Source organism: Astyanax mexicanus, chromosome 5, assembly GCF_023375975.1.
Source record: "Astyanax mexicanus isolate ESR-SI-001 chromosome 5, AstMex3_surface, whole genome shotgun sequence".
Taxonomy (NCBI): domain Eukaryota; kingdom Metazoa; phylum Chordata; class Actinopteri; order Characiformes; family Acestrorhamphidae; genus Astyanax; species Astyanax mexicanus.
The window spans coordinates 4,850,484-4,869,451 of NC_064412.1; the positions used below are offsets into that span (position 1 = coordinate 4,850,484).

The window sequence follows — 18,968 nt, forward strand, 5'->3', positions numbered from 1 at the left end:
ATATATATATATATATATATATATATATATATATATATATATATATATATATATATATATATATATATATATATATATATATATATATATATTAAAATAAGCTGCGCTCTGAATAGGCACACACACTCCCACTGGGGAAAAATACAGCGCATCCAACAAGAACAATAGCCTCGTCAATGGTTTGTACACACAACTAAAGAAAGCTGCTTATCTAGAGTTATAAAAATGCCATCACTCTGGATGTGATTCCTTCAGCATTGGAAATGTTGCTTTTGCAATAATACTGGTACCGTATTTTACAGGCTATATATAAGATGTGCTATTAATGAACACCTCTTTTCTGGTTTATTTTCATACATAAGGTGCACTGGATTATAAGGCGCATTTTAAGCGACACTAGTAAGGAACAGGGGTGTTTCAAGCAGGTCCTCTAATTCTTACAGAAAGAATTACTTTATTAAGTACTTTTATTAAGTAATTTTTAATAAAATATTTTCTGTCAAAGTCAAATGAACGCTGGATGTTAATCTATACAGATTAGTGCTAGTAAATACCACCCGACAGCACCCTAAGTGTTCTGTTAACCCAGGATGCTATTAGCTAGTGGTTCATTCCACATAGCATGTTTTAACACAGCAAACATATAGATTACAGTCCAATACATTCAACTCGGAACTGCCAAGGCGATAGCCCTGTGGTTAGTGGCTAATGCTAATACTGCTCCAGCCTTAGTGATGGGGAAACTTCACTGAAACTCTTTTATAACGCAGTACCACTGCAGAGTGTCTTTACTGCTCCTTAATACCCGACTGGTAAAATTCATACACTAGGCACACCAGATTATAAGACGCACTGTAGATTTTTGGGAAAATCATAGTGAACAATACAAGAGTTATGTATTGTATTGTATATGTATTATGTGGTCTGCAAAGTTTGCTGTTTTGTGAAGTTAGTGGTGTTTGTTAGCTGTGCAGTGAAGCTGTGCTGATCCTCCCCGTAATCTCAAGAGGGGTATCTGGTTAGCTGTGTTAAAAATGATTTACTCTGCTTCCTCCACAAGGTTCATTAGTTTTACACATCCACTCACAGAGTGGAGTTTAATGCTGGATTTTAATTTGTGTCTGCAGCAAGGTGCCAGCTTTGTACTTTAATCTAGTAGACTAATCAAGAAAAATGCAGCTCACTTTGATTAGGGAGCCCCTACACAAGATTTACACAGATTTTCTGCTGTAACACTTTAATGCTGACTGTGGTCTCAGGATTGTGTAATTAAAACAATATAGATTTTTCCAGCTGTTTTGCAGATTCGCTTCCATATATGGACCAAAGTCCAAAAACACATACATATATATCTGTGAACACCATGCTGAAGTCTGTGAATATTAGAGCAGTACAGACACACCAATGCACAAGTATAAATGCTCACAACAGCATGGGCCACTTTCTCAGGCTACACCACAGACTCTACATTTACTCAATGGAGAAATCAGTACCAGTAAAACGTTGGGACACACATTTTTCTTCATTATTTTAAAAAAGCCACACTATGAAGAAAATAGAATTATTGTGTAAACAAAAAAGTTTTTGAACTATTTCCTCACTTCCACACACTCTAGATATCTGCACATCTATATAACATTGTATATTTATATAGTCAATCATACTTAACGTATTTCCGTGCAATACCATATGTAAATATGTCTATAGTGTAGGTTTTTGCACATTTCTGTTGAATTTTCTCAATCAGCATTATGAGATAGAATCACCTGGAATTCAGGCTTTCAGTTAACAGCTGTGCTGAACTCATCAAGAGTTAATTACTTGAATTTCTTGTCTCTTAATAAAGTGTTTGAGAGCATCAGTTAAAGTAAAGTAGTGAAGAGGTAGAGTTACAGGTATACAGTGAATAGTGAATATTTGAGTAATGTTCTAATCCAGATTATGAGAAGCAACAACTACTCAACTACGTAAATGAAGGTCAGTCAATCAGAAAATGTTAAGAACAGGAAACAGCTCCCCAGATAAGAGTATCTAAATGCTTCTTTACAGAGTATTTTGGTTTGTTTAATACGTTTAAGTTACTACATGATTCCTTACATGTTCCTTCATAGTCTGCTCACTTCACTATTCATTTACTATGTAAAGTAGGGGTGGGTGATATGGGCCTAAAATAATATCACAATATTTCATGGTATTTTTGTGATAACGGTACTCTTGGCAATATGACTAAAGACTGAATTAGGAACATTATTTCAGGAATACACTACTGCAACAAAATTAAATTTTTAATTTATTATTGCATATGATATGATATGGCACACCCCTAACTGAGATATTAAAGCATACATAAATTTTATCAGATTTGTAACAGAAGACAATGATCCAGAAATGTCATGATACTAATAATAATGCACTCCATATATTCAGGATTAAAGTAAAATAAATGATACAGGACAGATATAATGGAAAATGAGAACAGTGTGAATTTTTCTTTTGCTAAAAACAGTAAAGAAGTAGTACTCTGATGTGATAATTAGGGGTGGGGGTTGTGGCACCATATTTCAGGGTGTAATATCATTCATGATATTCAAAAATGTTGGATGATACGATATGGCACACCCCTAATGTATAGAGAGAATTTGTACTGACTGCTCAGCTAAAAACTACTAAAATCAACACCTCACTGACTCTCAGTCCACGTCTTCATAAGCTACAGCCTCTCTGCCAGTCTTCTTAATGACATTTCTGATATACAGCATGTGACATATCTGTGCACAACACAGGACTAACACACACACACACACACACACACGCCCCGATTCATCCTTGGCCAGGCAGATAGAGAGGAGGGAGCAGGCGAGCAGTGAGACAAAGTGGAGAGTGTAATTAAAGTGACGTGCCTCCCATGTAAAACGCCAATAGGGTCAGAGCCTCTTAAACGAGGGCAGCCTGAAGAGAGGACACTTAGAGAGGCACGCTGGCAGCAGATAAGGCTTTTAGCACTGTGTGTGTTAATGTCCACGTCCCTGTCTGTGTGTGTGTGTGTGTGTGTGTACCTGACTGTGTAATGGAAGCTGGTGTGTGTGTGGTTGTGTGTGTGTGGTTGTGTGGGTATGTGTGAACGTGTGTAAGGTCTTTAGCTGTTCTAATCTAGATAAACTCTCATGTGTAAAACCACACACACACACACACACACACACACACATAGTTATGGCGCAGAAATAAGGTCTCAGGATGGATAATTAATTATTAAAACAGTATTTTAGCTTCAATATAAGAACTAACAGCCAAAAACGTTATGCTTTTGTACTGAATCTATGTTGCAGCCTATAAAGGACTATCCTATGTATGGTTGTGGAAAATCGGTGAGGTACATACTCATGATGTATCAATTCAGATAATAGTAAATAGATATATAGATAATTTTACACATTATTATACTTTCTCTGGTAAAAATATATACTGCACTTTAAACAGGATCAAAGACTCGCATCAGGAAAAATACAGCGCATCCAACAAGAACAATCGCCCATCTTTCGTTAAATAACCAGTACTTAGATGTGTGAACACAACCGAACAAAGCTGCTTGTCTAGGATTCCTTTAACCTTCCAACTGTTGCTGCTGCTGTATTTTTGCTGGTAGTACATGTGCTGGAGTTGCTTCCTCCATGAGATTCGTTAGTTTCACACATTCTACAAATAATGTATGTCCACTAGGGGTGTGACGAGATCTCGTGGCACGAGATCTCGCGAGATTAGAACGTGATAATATTTCACAAGCTTAAACCTGTCTCGCGGGAAAAAAAACAGTAGGTGAGCTCCGCGGTACAGTTTAAAAGCTCTGCGGTACAGTTAAAAAGCTCCGCGGTACAGTTAAAAAGCTCTGCGCGACAGTAGGTGAGCTCCGCGGTACAGTTAAAAAGCTCCGCGGTACAGTTAAAAAGCTCCGCGCGACAGTAGGTGAGCTCCGCGGTACAGTTAAAAAGCTCCGCGGTACAGTTAAAAAGCTCCGCGCGACAGTAGGTGAGCTCCGCGGTACAGTTAAAAAGCTCCGCGGTACAGTTAAAAAGCTCTGCGCGACAGTAGGTGAGCTCCGCGGTACAGTTAAAAAGCTCCGCGCGACAGTAGGTGAGCTCCGTGGTACAGTTAAAAAGCTCTGAGCGACAGTGCTCTTACTGTCCCAAAGATTCACAGCCCTAGTAAATACTGTGAGTAAATCCTACACGTGACTGTTTCATAGGCAGTTGTACTAATCCCTTAGCTCTGTACTGCATTTAAAACAAAACAAATTAAATGTCTCTGTTTGCACTTCAAGCATAGTCTTAATATGACTGGTTATGGTTCTGCATAGTTAAATTACAAGAGATTTAGGAGAAAAAAACACAAATCATAGTCTTAATATGACTGGTTGTGGTTTGCACTTATTGTTTGCACTATATAAGACCTAGTAAAGTTTTATTTTTATTATTATTCTTATTTCTATTTCTTATAGAATCAATGTATGAGAGAAACCAGTCTGTTAAGTTTGCGTTGTATGATTTAATCAAATAAAATCAAATAAAACTCTAGTTTTCAAGCCATTTTTCATTTTTGACATTTTATTTTAAAATCTCGTCTCGTTCTCGTGAACCCAGTGTCGTGTCTCGTCTCGTCTCATGATATTAGTGTCTCGTCACACCCCTAATGTCCACTCAGCTGACTTTTCCCAGGGAGCCCCCACACAAGCCTACACAAAGCTGCAGTAATGCTTAACTCCCAAAAATATGGCCTCATGATGGATAATTGATCATTTAAACAGTATATTAGATTCCATATGTGAATTTAAGCCCAAAAACACAATGCTTTTGCAATTAATCTATGCTGCAGCGTATAAAGGAATAACCTATGTATGGTTGTGATCCCACACACACACACACATACACAGTAATGGCGTGCAGTGTGTGATGCAGATCATTTTACACGTTATTATATTTTCTCGTATAAAAAATACAGCACTCTAAACAGGATCCCACACTTGCACCAGGTAAAATACAGCACATCCAACAAGAACAATCGTCCATCTTTTATAAAATAACCAATACTCATATGTGTAAACCTATCGCACGCAATCATATCGCCAACATTTTTGAATATCGTAAACAAGATTTAACCCTGAATTATTGTTCTATATCACGTACCCCTATATAATGTACTACCGTTTTGCTGTTTTTAGTAAAAGAAAAAACATCACACTGTTCTCATTTCCCATTATATATCTACTAGAGACTATAGATTTTATCTGTCCAGTATTGCAAAAATACCATGCAATATCATTATATTGTTTTAGGGCCATATTGCCCACCCCTAACACAATAAAAAAGGCTGCATGTATAGGATTCCTTTAACCCTCCAATTGTTTCTGCTGCTGTATTTTTTGCTGGTAGTTACATGTGCTCCTCTCCATAGTATTTACCGTTTTGTGTGGTTAGTGGTGTTTGTTTGTAAAGTTGTTAAAAGCCTTTACTCTGCTTCCTCCACGAGGCTCGTTAGTTTTACACATTCTACAAATACTGTATATTCACCCACAGAATGGAGTTTAATGCGGGTTTTTAATTTGCTTCTGCAATATTGTGCCAGTTTTACACTTCCAACAACAAGTTGATATTCAAAAATGCCAAGTTCTCTTATTATAATATACCGCACTCTAAACAGGATCCCACACTTGTACCAGGTAAAATTCAGCACATCCAGCAAGAACAATCGCCCATCTTTTATAAAATAACCAATACTCATATGTGTAAACCCATAGATTCTATCTGTCCAGCATCATTTATTTTACATTAATCCTGGATATATGGAGTTATTTGGAGTGCATTATTATTAGTACCATGACATTCTGGATCCTTCTGGATTGTTACAAATATGATAAAAGTCTTGTATTTTCATTATATCTCAGTTAGGGGTGTGCAGTAGTGTATTCTTGAAATATTTTATCAATGTTCTCAATGTTTTGTCACATAGCCAAAAGTATCGTTATTACAAAAATACCATGCATTATCATGATATAATTTTAGGGCCATATCGCCCACCCCTAGCATAATCGAAAAAGGCTGCTTGTCTAGGATTCCTTTAACCCTCCAACTGTTGCTGCTGCTGTATTTTTGCTGGTAGTTACATGTGCTCCTCTGCATAGTATTTACTGTTTTGTGTGGTTAGTGGTGTTTGTTAGCTGTGCTGTGTATCGCTGGTTAATATGTAAAGTTGTTAAAAGCCTTTACTCTGCTTCCTCCACGAGGCTCGTTAGTTTTACACATTCTACAAATACTGTATATTCACCCAAAGAATGGAGTTTAATGCTATAGACTTTATTTGAATATGCGATATTGAGCCAGATTTAAACTTCCAACAACTAGACTATTCAAAAATGCAGCTGATTTTGACCAGGAAGCTCCTACACAAGCCTTACACAGAGCTGCAGTAATGCTTAACTCCTGATAATATGGTCTCAGGATGGATGATTCATAATTAAAACAGTATTTTAGCTTCCATATATTCCACACATATATATTCACAGTTATGTCGTGTAGCCGAGTGTGACCCAGAAACCGTGAGTACACACTCGTGATGTGACGTGGTAATTTCCCCACTTTGGACCAGCGACCAGTTTACACCCTGCTAGGCCACCTCTAAACCAGCTTCTGTTACCATGGAGACCAGCCATTTAATGACTGATAACGGCAATCGACTGAGAAATGAGCGAGTGATGGTGGAAGAAAGAGAAAGAGAGGGAGAGAGAGAAAGTGGGGAGCGCTCCTGTGGAACAAAGGAGGCAATTTAGTATCGGAGGACGGTGTGAAGCACGATTATGTCGTCAGTGTAAATGATCATTAATTTCCTTCTGTCTGACTGGGTGAGATTAATGCCTATCTCCACCACCGTGGCCTCCGAGACGGATTATACCACTTCTAACCCACCCAGCTCTAACAGGGAACAGTGAAGCTGGAATGTACCACTCTTCATCACGAAGGGGGAGTGAGGGATACAATGCATCCCGCTGATTTATCTCTTTATTTGTTTCACTGACAGAAAGAATTAAGACCAAGTAAACAGTGACTCAAGTAAACTGTTTAAACAGACAGAGTTTTAATTGGTCCAAAATTATGTTCTGAACCCAAATACAAGAGAAGAGTCCTCACCACCATTTTTGCTGAGTAACTGCTTTATTTGTCTAGAAGAATGTACAGTGTGAATAGTAGTAAACTCTCTTCTAAATGAGTAATGGTTTAATAATGTATTCTAGTACTATCATGATTAGTTAGGAGCCTTTTTATCTCTCTTTTCACTTCTCTCTCCACATACAAACCAAAAATATATTTATTTATCTATTGCTTTTTGTAGGTGTTCTGCTCACTCTTTGTTGCTATTTCTTGCTATATTTTGTCTTTTTCTTCTCTGATTTCTTTTGTTTTTCTATCAAGTGTTTTTTTTTTTTTTTTTTTTTTTTTTCTTAAGCCCAAAGTCAGTGCAGTTCTTACAGCACTTCATGCTTCCCTCTGCTGACAACTTTTATAGAGATGTGGATTTCATTTTCCAGCAGGACTTGACACAGCTCAGTCTACTGTAGAGTGCCATGCCCACCAGTTTACAGTTTATTTACACTCATAACTAAAGGGAAACTTAGCATAGTCTAATAATAATTAATCTACATGTAGTTTTGGGGCAGTAAAAGATACCAGTGTACTCAAACCAAAAAATATATGTATTTATATATATTTATCTATAGTTTTTTTTTTAACTGTTCTGCTTTCTTTGTTGTTGTTCCTTAATGTATTTTTCTTGCTATATTATGTCTTTTTGTTTTTCTCCCACTTTTTTTGTTTGTTGCTTGAGATGCTAGTGCATTTTAAAAAAATTAGAATACCACTAAAAGTTTAAAACTTTATTTCAGTAATTCAGTTCAAATGTGAAACTCATATTATTTAGATGTATTAAACATCTACTACTACTACTTTAAGTGTGTATTCCTTTTATTGTTGATGATTATGGCTTACAGCCAATTAAAACCTAAAAATCGGTGTCTCAGAAAATTAGAATGTTATATAAGACCAATCGGTACTTTTGGCAGTGTGGGCAGTGTGCCAAATCCTGCTGGAAAATGAAATCCGCATCTCCATAAAAGTTGTCAGTAGCAGAGGGAAGCATGAAGTGCTGTAAGATTTTGTGGGAAAACAAAACTGCACTGACTTTAGACTTGATAATAAAACACAGTGGATCAACACCAGCAGATGGTTCATATCAAGTCTTTTATATCAAGCACAACAAACACACCTGTTTACAGATTAACTACACTCACAACTAAAGGAAAATTTATCTTAGTCTAATAATATAATAATAATTAATCCACATGTGTTAAGGGGCAGTAAAAAAGATACCAGACAGCCAGCTGCCCACTGAGAGAACCCAAACAAAAACTGGAGCCTTCAGGTAAGTATTTATAAAATCACACACAGGCCTGAAAACTCTGACCCGCAGGAATGGTTTTGGTCCCCCAAATGTGCTCCATTTGGTGCTCCAGGATTTTCACAGGCCATCATTTTAATACATTTTAGACGTACTATCAGAAATGGCTCACATGTGCTAAAAGTGCCTCTGAAAGCTTTGATTTCTATCTTGGCTTTGAAAGCTTGCTTGGGCGCATTTATCAGCCACTGATGCATTACGGCAAAAACGCAGCCCCCATCCCTCCATCCCTCCACTCCCCCCTCCAATTCTACCTGAAGAACAGCAGCATCTAAAACATTAATGCAAAAAAAAAAAAAAAACACATATAAAAGAACCCAACACATTTACAATCCACTTCCTTTTATTTATATGAATATTTATTAGCAACTACAAAATGCATCCATCCCATAAAGCAATGCTAATGAGTTCACATATTTAGGGCACGGAAATAAGCCTTTAACCTTTTTAACTGCAAAAGTTACTCAGTTGTTACATAGTTTTAAAATAAAAAAACAGCCAACCCAAATCAGTTACTAAATAATACACTTTATGTTAAGCTCAGACCACACAACAATTCCGTCTCTCACGATGTTCACTATGTCAGATTAAGCAGTTATCTTCGCTTCGTTTCTTATTCAGGGAACTGGCAACACTACCTGACCAGCAGTGGTGGCAGATCCACATATTTCAAATAAACACTGGAAACCACAGAATGAATGAATGAAGTTCAACTTATATATCGCCTTTCTAGAAACCCAAGGACACTTCACTACATATACAGGGGATGAACAATGAAACTGAAACACCTGGTTTTAGACCACAGTAATTTATTGTGGTGACGGACAGTTCTGGTGGAAACAGGAGAGTTGAGGTGCACATTGAATTCTGCGTGATTTGATCAGCTGTGGTTTTATGTTTTTTGGATACAATCCGGGTTAGCACCCAAACATCCCTTTCAGACAGCTTCCTCTTACAGCTTCCACAGTTAATCCTGTTGGATGTGGTTGGTGCTTCTTGGTGGTATGCTGACATTACCCTGGATACCGTGGCTCTTGATGCATCACAAAGACTTGCTGTCTTGGTCACAGATGCACCAGCAAGATGTGCACCAACAATTTGTCCTCTTTTGAACTCTGGTATGTCACCCATAATGTTGTGTTCATTGTAATATTTAGAGCAGAACTGTGCTCTTACCCTGATAATTGAACCTTCACACTCTGCTCTTACTGGTGCAATGTGCAATTAATGATGATTGAACACCAGGCTGCTCCAATTTAGCCATGAAACCTAAAATCCCATACTAAAATAATGACCGGTGTTTCAGTTTCATTATCCAACCCCTGTATATATATATACAAACCAATTTAGAGTATCCAGTTTACCTGATCTCCAAGTTTTTGGACTGTGGGAGGAAACCAGACTCCCTGGAGGAAACCCACGCAGACACGGGGAGACAATGGAAACTCCACCCATATAGGGACTTGAACCCAAGACCCCAGTGCTGGGAGGTGAACATGCTAACCACTAAGCCACGGTGCCTCTCAATCTGTTCAATTGCCAGTAGCAATCTGGCGACCCTAATATCAGAGCATTACTATATTGCTATATCCACCTTATTCTATATCCACACCCAATTCAGTTTCTTGGTTCATTTCTTCGCTCATTTCTTCATTGGTTTGAGTTAGAATTTGCGGTCAGTCCATATTAAATGCTTTATGGTCATATAATATTTTAAGTAAATTCAGATTAAAGTAGCTTTAACTGTGTGCACTGAGTAATGCTAACAATGCTAACCCAATGCCCAAAGCTAATGCCATTTACAGCTATTTAGAACATATGTGGAAATATCAGGTAGCTAACAAGCTAGCAAACTTATTTCCACTACCTTTTAAAGAAGGTAGGTGCTGCATCTGTGGTTGAAGGTGCATATTTAAAACGTTCTCACAACTTAACTTGGGTTATGAAGCTCCAGTGAAACAGATGCATCAGGTGCTGTAAAGCTGTTGGAGAAGACACTAGATTAAGAGCTAATCTAGAAATTCTGCTTCAGCAGAGCTTTAGATGATGTTTAGCAGATGTTTGGACATGTGGATGGATGTTTAAGTGTAGCTACTTCAACCACAGACTTCTTTGGAAGGTGGTGGTTGTAAGTAACAAAAAACGAAAAAACGCATTAAAAATACAGTATATCAGAGTAAAATAAAATAAAAAATGGCCCTTTTTTCTCCTAATCTCACAACTGGCTACACAACTGGCTTGTGTTTCTACATTCCAGAGCATCTAGTGGGAGTGAGACACTAGGTGGAGTAGAGTAGATTTTTACTGGTGCATCCCTAATTACAGCTCTGCTTCAGTATGAAATATATCACATTGATTTATGCAGCGTTTTTCACAACAGATGTTGTTACAAAGCAGCTTTACTGTGCAAACCAGTGAAACCGTGACAAAGAGAAACTCCCTCAGGTTAGGCCTGCCATGATACTAGTGCTGGGCGATATAACGATATCGATTTGTTTCGCGATAATTTTTCCCTCGATGACGATGATAAGCCTGTGCAATAGAATTCGATAAACATTCATTTCCATTTCCGTCTAAGTGGCGCGGCAAACAACGAAAACACAACGTGTAATCAATCCAGAAGACGCTGGAGCAAATTAATAAATAGTTAAGAAAATTGTAATAGTTATTCTCATGCATGCAACAAAAAACCCTAAAGAATAGTGGAGTATGGCCCGACACACGCAAACAACCATAGTGTTTGTACTTTGGGAATAAACGGCCGCACTGTTCAGCACGTTTTAAATAAATTTTAAGTAAATTTTAAGCACTAAATGTAATTAATTCAATTTATATTAGGACCTCGGGGCAGGTGCTGCAAAAATGTGTATGTGGGGCGCGGATTAAAGGAAGAGGTTTTTTTGCGGAGCGGTAACAGGACAAAAACACCTTAAGAATGATGTCTAAATGACTTTCCTCTAATCTAATATAATTTAACATGGTTTAAGGATATAAAATAATTTCTAAACAAACGAACTTTTTAATATTGAGCTTATGGCCCAAGTGCAAAAACACAAAATCATTTATCATTTAGATTATCTGCCTGAACGCGAGCCCGAACCCGAGCTTGAACGCCAGCCTGACTCAGGCGCTGCATGAACTCGGGCCGGTCGAGAACACCGCTTTCCTCTCAGATTAGGCGGAAGAAAATGGTCTTTTTTTTAATGTAACAAATCACACTGTGATTTTTGTGATATTTCCCCAATTACAGCTCAGCTGCGCGTTTAAAGCTCAACGCATGAATTAATCGGTGCGCTGTGCGCCGCGCGTGCTCGCGGGGGATTTGACGCGTCTGTCAAGCAAGTTAATGGACCGTTTTGGGGGCAGAGATTAAGAAGTACAGCAGGTACATCTCAGATTTGTAGTTTAATGCTCTACTAAATTACTGGCTTTAAAACTGGCTCATGATATGGTCGGTTCTGGCTGGATTTTTTCCTGCCTACAGGCTGCATTTGACGGAAAGCAGCTCCTCAGTCAGACAACAGTGTCAGCATACAAATCGTGTGCGTTTCCTACAGGACAAACCATTTAAAAGTGCAGATAAACTCATTAAAAAATCACACAGTGTCTGTCTGGCTTAAAATACTTTTAATAAGGTACAGCTTTTAAATTAATAAATCAACATTCATTAAAAATCCGTGAGAAGTTCTGTATGCTAAATGACAAGCTAAGCTAATAAGCTAATAACATTTAATAATAACAGAAAAATAGATATGAATTTGGAAAATAACCAACTAAAGTGAGCTCAAAATACAATAATAAATATAATCTAACAAATTTCAAAATATAAATTAGAAATATTGAACTTCAATATTAAATTCAACTTCAACTACAAAAAACGCAAGGACCGATAGAACATAACGAACAGAAAAAAATAAATTTGAAATTGGAAAAAAAGTTCAAAATGCTAAAAGAAATAAAACCTAACGAATTTCAGAATATAAAATCTAAATATTGCACTGCAGCAGTACAAAAGCCTAAGTGCTTAAACAAACAAACCAAAAAACAGCCTATCACAAATCATTTTTTGAGCCCGACCCAGCTGAGGAAAAGGTGGGAAATCTTTTTTTTTCCGGCTGGGTCTTGGAAAACTTTGTGGTGAATTAAAGGGGCCGAGTTGCAATTTTTGTTTTACTTTAATCAGTTTTTAATCCGTCTTTTTAAAAACAAATATTCCAATATTGGCTGCCAATCAGTGCCCAATATTCTGAGCTCAAAAAACGCTATTCGGGCCAGCCCTACTAATCTAATATAATTTAACATGGTTTAAGAATATAAAATAATTTCTAAACAAACGAAATATTTAATATTGAGCTTATAGCCCAAGTTTTTTTTTCAGTCATGGAAAATTGGAAAAAATTGGAAAAAAGCCCGAGTTCATGCAGCGCCTGATTCAGGCTGACGTTCAAGCTCGGGTTCTGGCTCGCGTTCATGATTAATTTGTTTTTTTTAAAAACTAATATTGGAATATTCGCTACCAATTACTGCCAAATATCCGGAGCTCAAAAAATGCTATTCGGGCCAGCCCTAATAATTATGGAGATACAGAAAAAAATATTGTGATAAAACTTCCATCACTCCCTTATTCTCTCACTAATAAAAACAAACCTTTAAGTGTGACACAAAGTGATTTGATTTATATCGTGATACATATCGATATCGACTGATATGGAAAACTATATCGTGATAAGATTTTTTCCCATATCGCCCAGCTCTACATGATACGATACAGAATTTAGTGGCAGAAATTACTGCGAAAAAAAATATTATTTCAATGTCATAATAAGATCATTATGGAAGCCCATTTCCGCCACCTGAAGAAAAAAAAACGTCCTCAACTAAGTCATAATTATGAGATAGAAAAGTCATAATTATGGGATAGTAAGTCATAATTATGAGATACTAAGTCATAATTATGAGATAGTAAGTCATAATTATGAGATACTAAGTCATAATTATGAGATAGAAAGTCATAATTATGAGATAGTAAGTCATAATTATGAGATAGTAAGTCATAATTATGAGATACTAAGTCATAATTATGAGATAGAAAGTCATAATTATGAGATAGTAAGTCATAATTATGAGATAGAAAGTCATAATTATGAGATAGAAAGTCATAATTATGAGATAGTAAGTCATAATTATGAGATAGAAAGTCATAATTATGAGATAGAAAGTCATAATTGTGAGATACTAAGTCATAATTATGAGATAGTTAGTCATAATTATGAGATACTAAGTCATAATTATGAGATAGTAAGTCATATTTATGAGATAAAAAGTCATCTCATAATTATGACTTTCTATCTCATAATTATGACTTTCTATCTCATAATTATGACTTACTATCTCATAATTATGACTTAGTATCTCATAATTATGACTTAGTTGAGGACGTTTTTTTTTCTTCAGGTGGCGGAAATGGGCTTCCATAGATCATTGACATGAGCAATGATAATATAATAGCATGATAAAGCAATATCATTTTAATTAACCACAGATTGGGATATACAGCTCTACAAATATATATGAGACCACTTAAAAATGATGAGTTTCTTTGATTTTACATAAAAAGGGAGTATAATCAATAATCAAGAAGAACTGAACTGAATTGCTTCAATTTTTGCACCAGGAGTAAAGCATCATAAAGTTATCCAAAAGCAGTGTGTAAGACTGGTGGAGGAGAACATGATGCCAATATGCATAAAAACTGTGATTAAAAACCACCAGGATTATTCCACCAAATATTGATTTCTATGAATTTATTTATTTTTTATATGAACTTGTTTTCTTTGTATTATTTGAGATCTGAAAGCTCTGCATCTTTTTTTTGTTTTTTTGTTTTTTTCTGCAAATAAATGCTCTAAATTATAATATTTTTATGTGGAATTTGGGAGAAATGTTGTCTGTAGTTTATAGAATAAAACAACAGTGTTCATTTTACTCAAACATAAACCTATAAATAGCAAAATCAGAGAAACTGATTCAGAAAATGAAGTTTTTGAACTGGACTAAATAGTGCTGGTGTGAAAACTAAAATTCTACAGACTATCATGAATTAAAGTGAAAATAAAGAGTAATTAGGATGGAATATAATTTCTATGTTGTCTGAACTCTTATAAATATAATAAATATGATATAATATAATATAATGATTTTCTACACTGACCCAGACATATGGACCACACATCTCTGGAAATACAAAACGAGGTCGGTACGTTCTCAAACAAAACACCTGAAATCCTGCTTTTCTCATCCAACATCCACACAAAGCCCTCACAGTCTGAGAGCTGAACTCTGAGACAGATCTGAGACAATGGCTGGTCAGTGAATGTGTCAGTGTTGTGCAGGAATATGAGCGGCTCACGCTGAGAATACTTCACGCTTTAGATCTGGGCTAAGGCCGGCTTTGGCAAAACAATTTCAGCGCTGCAAGCCCCAAAGGGCAGATCACAATTCGCTATGCCTTCTAAACATGCGCTCCATATGCCTCACACCTCACAGACGGAGCCCTCTGATTGGTGAACACGTGATCATCACTGGATCTCAATGCACATTATTTTAAATCCTGAGATTCACAGGCCTGATGGGAAATTAACCGAATGGCTTCAAATGGAGCCGAAACGAGGATCTGCAAAATTGCAAATACAGGGGTTGGACAATGAAACTAAAACACCTGGTTTTAGACCACAATAATGTTCAGCCGTGATTTGGGCAGCCGTGGTTTTATGTTTTTTGGATACAATCCGGGTTAGCACCTGAACATCCCTTTCAGACAGCTTTCAGACAGCTTCCTCTTACAGTGTCCACAGTTAATCCTGTTGGATGTGGTTGGTTCTTCTTGGTGGTATGCTGACATTACCCTGGATACCGTGGCTCTTGATGCATCACAAAGACTTGCTGTCTTAGTCACAGATGCTCCAGCAAGACGTGCACCAACAATTTGTCCTCTTTTGAACTCTGGTATGTCACCCATAATGTTGTGTGCATTGCAATATTTTGAGTATAACTGTGCTCCTACCCTGCTAATTGAACCTTCATACTTACTGCTCTTACTGGTGCAATGTGCAATTAATGAAGATTGAACACCAGGCTGCTCCAATTTAGCCATGAAACCTCCCACACTAAAATGATGACAGGTGTTTCAGTTTCATTGTCCAACCCCTGTATATATATATATATATGTGGAAAAAGTAAAAAAAAAAAAAAGAAACCTACACTGGGCTTCAGACTAACTTTTTCACAACTATCTCTCTGTCAGCCATCCCAATGTACCCAAAAAATCATCCATCACAATTTACTCATTATTTAATCACAATGTCATCTAATTTTTATTAAATAGCAATTTTTTAATACATATAGTTGCTCCTCTCTACTGGCTTTGAATGTGCTATTGTGAATTTACATATGTTCACACTCGGTTCACTAACATCAGGTCTAAAGAGAGATAATAGTAGGGTAAAGTTTCCTAAAATTTCCTAAACTTGCTATTCAGGCAACAAGATTAGTAACATTATAACATTATTTACATGGTTTACCAGTCAAATATTGTTTTACTCTAAGTATATACTTTATATATATATATATATATATATATATATATATATATATATATATATATATATATATATATATTTGTAATAAAAGCTGAGTGAGTTGCACTTGTACAGTTTCATTGTTTATGTTGCCACTTTTGAAGCTCCCCAGTTGACTGACATGGAAACCACAATTATTTCCTTTAGGGAGGTTTTAGTCTGGAGCCCTGCTACAGGTATATTATTAAGAATTAAGGTAAGTAAATTAATGTGCCCTGACATTTTGGTCTGACCTGAATAAACTGAATTTCTCAATCTTAACTCAAGCAAATCAGGATTTTGTCCAAAACTGAACTTTTACTACCTAAAGTGCCAAATGAATACTTACAGTTACTGTATTAAGAAATAGGGTTATACTTTGGGAATAAGATTTATATTGAATACTTTAATTAAAAATGTCTCCTTGCTTTTTTCTGCTAGGCTATGTTTTTGGCAAGAAACTTGTGATGTGATATAAATCAGCAAACATGGCTTATATGATTTAATGATGTTAAGAAATTATGTCCTAATACAAAAACAACACCATTATATGCATAAAAGCAGAACATTGGGATCTGAAGGCAGAGTACTATCTTGTTGGAGGGGTTAAACATAAAATAGAAGAAGTACTATCTGATCCTAATCTTTACATAATGTGTTTTTTGAGAATTGATAAAATATTAGATGGATTTAATAATGTTTTCTTACATCCCTTTTCTATAAAACCTCTTCAAACTCTCAGGATCTTTTACTCAACAGTCTTTTATTCAGTTTATTAATTATTTTATTATTTTAGCATTTGTGTGTGTTTTTCAGATTTGCTGTTAAACTCTAAACTCTCAGTAAAAAGGTAAAACTCTCTTACTTCCTACTTAAATCTAATCTAAACACAGTATATTGTCTCTGTGTGCTTGAATATATGCTAATGTTTTGGGGTTTTAAAAATGATTATTACTATTGTTTTGTTGTAGGATGATTATATAAAACAGTGGCACATCTGACTTACAGTTGTTATAGATTATAAAACGTCAAGAAATATTCTGTAGGGTTCCGGTGACGTCATCCACCTGAATGGCAGCCTAAGATCTCGGCTCCTCCGAAAAACTAGCATTTCGCCCCTTTAAATCAGCTAAAATAATTGCAAGTTTATATTACTAAGTGGGGCAAGAATGGGGAAAAGGGACGTGAACAAAAAAAGCACTACAGAGGAGCCGACAAACGAGGAAAATGCAGAAAACAGCTCCACACAAGCACAAGGTAACGAAGCTAATGCTAATCCTCAAGTACACGAGGCAGCTAGCTTGGCGAGAGTTCTGGAGGAGATACGGGACTTTCGCAAAGATGCGAACCAGCAGTTATTTGATATCAAGTCGGAGCTTAACAATATCAACCGTAAAATAGCTCAGGCAGAGGCACGGATTGAAAAGACGGAGAGTCGCGTACAAAATGTCGAACAAGTTCTGGACAAACTGATAAAAGTAGTGACCCAGCAAGAGAGCAAACTGCTCGATCAGGAAGGCAGGTCTCGGCGAGAGAATCTGAGGATATATAATGTCGCAGAAGGAGAGGAGGGACCGTCTATGGTGGAGTTTATCGAGACTTTACTACGGCAAACGCTGGAGCTACCCACGAGCACCCAGCTGGAGATTGAGAGAGCACACCGCTCCCTCGCTCCGAGATCCTCCGGGAGCAACGAGGATAAGCCGCGGTCAATAATAATCAAATTTCTCCGCTACAAAACCAAGGAAGAAATCCTTCGCAAGGCATGGGGCCAGAAAAGAGTGCTTTGGAAAGGGAGACCAATATACTTTGACCAGGACTATCCTCCAGCAGTACTACAGAAACGCAGGGAATACTCCGAGGCAAAGCGAGTGCTAAAGCAGAAAAGCATACGCTACCAAACCCCGTTTCCTGCGAAACTGCGAGTATTTTACGAGGACGGGACGCAACTATATCACACAGTGGAGGAAGCGACTAAAGATATGAAGGACAGAGGATTCCCTGTCAACGTGATTACATCAAGAGAGAGCCTGACCGAGCAGCTCTCCCGCTCTGCGTGGGTAACTATGGGAGAACTGAGAAAGCAGAGGCAGGTGGAGGAGCGAGAGAGCAATATCCGAGAGAGGTTACGAACCTTCAGAAGGCAGACTTCACCTGCTTTGGGCGAGTAAATACGAGTCCATTGACTTGGACAATGCGGACAAGCTAAAATATAGCGCACAAATATGTATATATGACGCTGTCCTGTCATTGCCATGCATAATATGCTGCATTCCCTACGTACAGTAAGCCATTATATTGCTTTCTGATATAATATAATTTCTGATATAATTTCCCCTACTAATATCGTAAAAATACATGGGAGGAATACATGGGAGTTAATGGACAGTTTTTTTTCTCTTTTTGTTGGGACTGCTTCGGTGGGGGCCCTCTACACACAGATGGTAGAGGCTTTCCCCCACGGCTGGATGTTTTTCCCAGCCCCATATAGGGTCTATTATTTGAGACCCCAGCCTTGGAACCAGACTCAAGTTCATGTTCGAGTTTCACTGTTATTGGTTTTCTTTTTGTTTGCTTTTTCTCTTTTTATTCAGGGGGTGGATCAACCAAGTTCTATGTCTGTGAGTATAATTGGCCACCAGTCTGTAAACACATATGGCTAGTAATAAGGTAAAGATTATTTCTTTCAATGTAAATGGGCTGCTAAACCCTATTAAACGGAAGAAAATTATATCTAAAATGAAGAAAGAACAAGCCCATGTAGTGTATCTACAAGAAACTCACTTAAATGATAAGGAACATGGAAAATTAAGGGGGATGGGCTTTACACATTTATTTTTCTCCTCATATAAA

At 37.0% G+C, this 18,968-nt stretch overlaps 2 protein-coding genes across 6 annotated transcripts in view; both read right to left on the reverse strand.

Moving 5' to 3' along the window:
* The window catches only part of cacna2d2a (calcium channel, voltage-dependent, alpha 2/delta subunit 2a), a 412,063-nt gene that overhangs the window by 314,562 nt on the left and 78,533 nt on the right, over positions 1–18,968 (reverse strand). The gene's annotated exons all lie outside the window — the stretch shown is intronic.
* The window catches only part of rps10 (ribosomal protein S10), a 532,411-nt gene that overhangs the window by 192,487 nt on the left and 320,956 nt on the right, over positions 1–18,968 (reverse strand). The window contains exon 6 of one of the 2 annotated variants that reach the window (XM_049479514.1): positions 6,539–6,667. The exons of the other annotated variant lie outside the window; for it this stretch is intronic. Within the exon in view, the coding sequence (XP_049335471.1) occupies positions 6,554–6,667 (114 nt within the window). The 3' untranslated portion in view covers positions 6,539–6,553. Of the gene's footprint in view, positions 1–6,538; positions 6,668–18,968 lie in introns of those variants that run through there. 2 annotated transcript variants of the gene reach the window in all.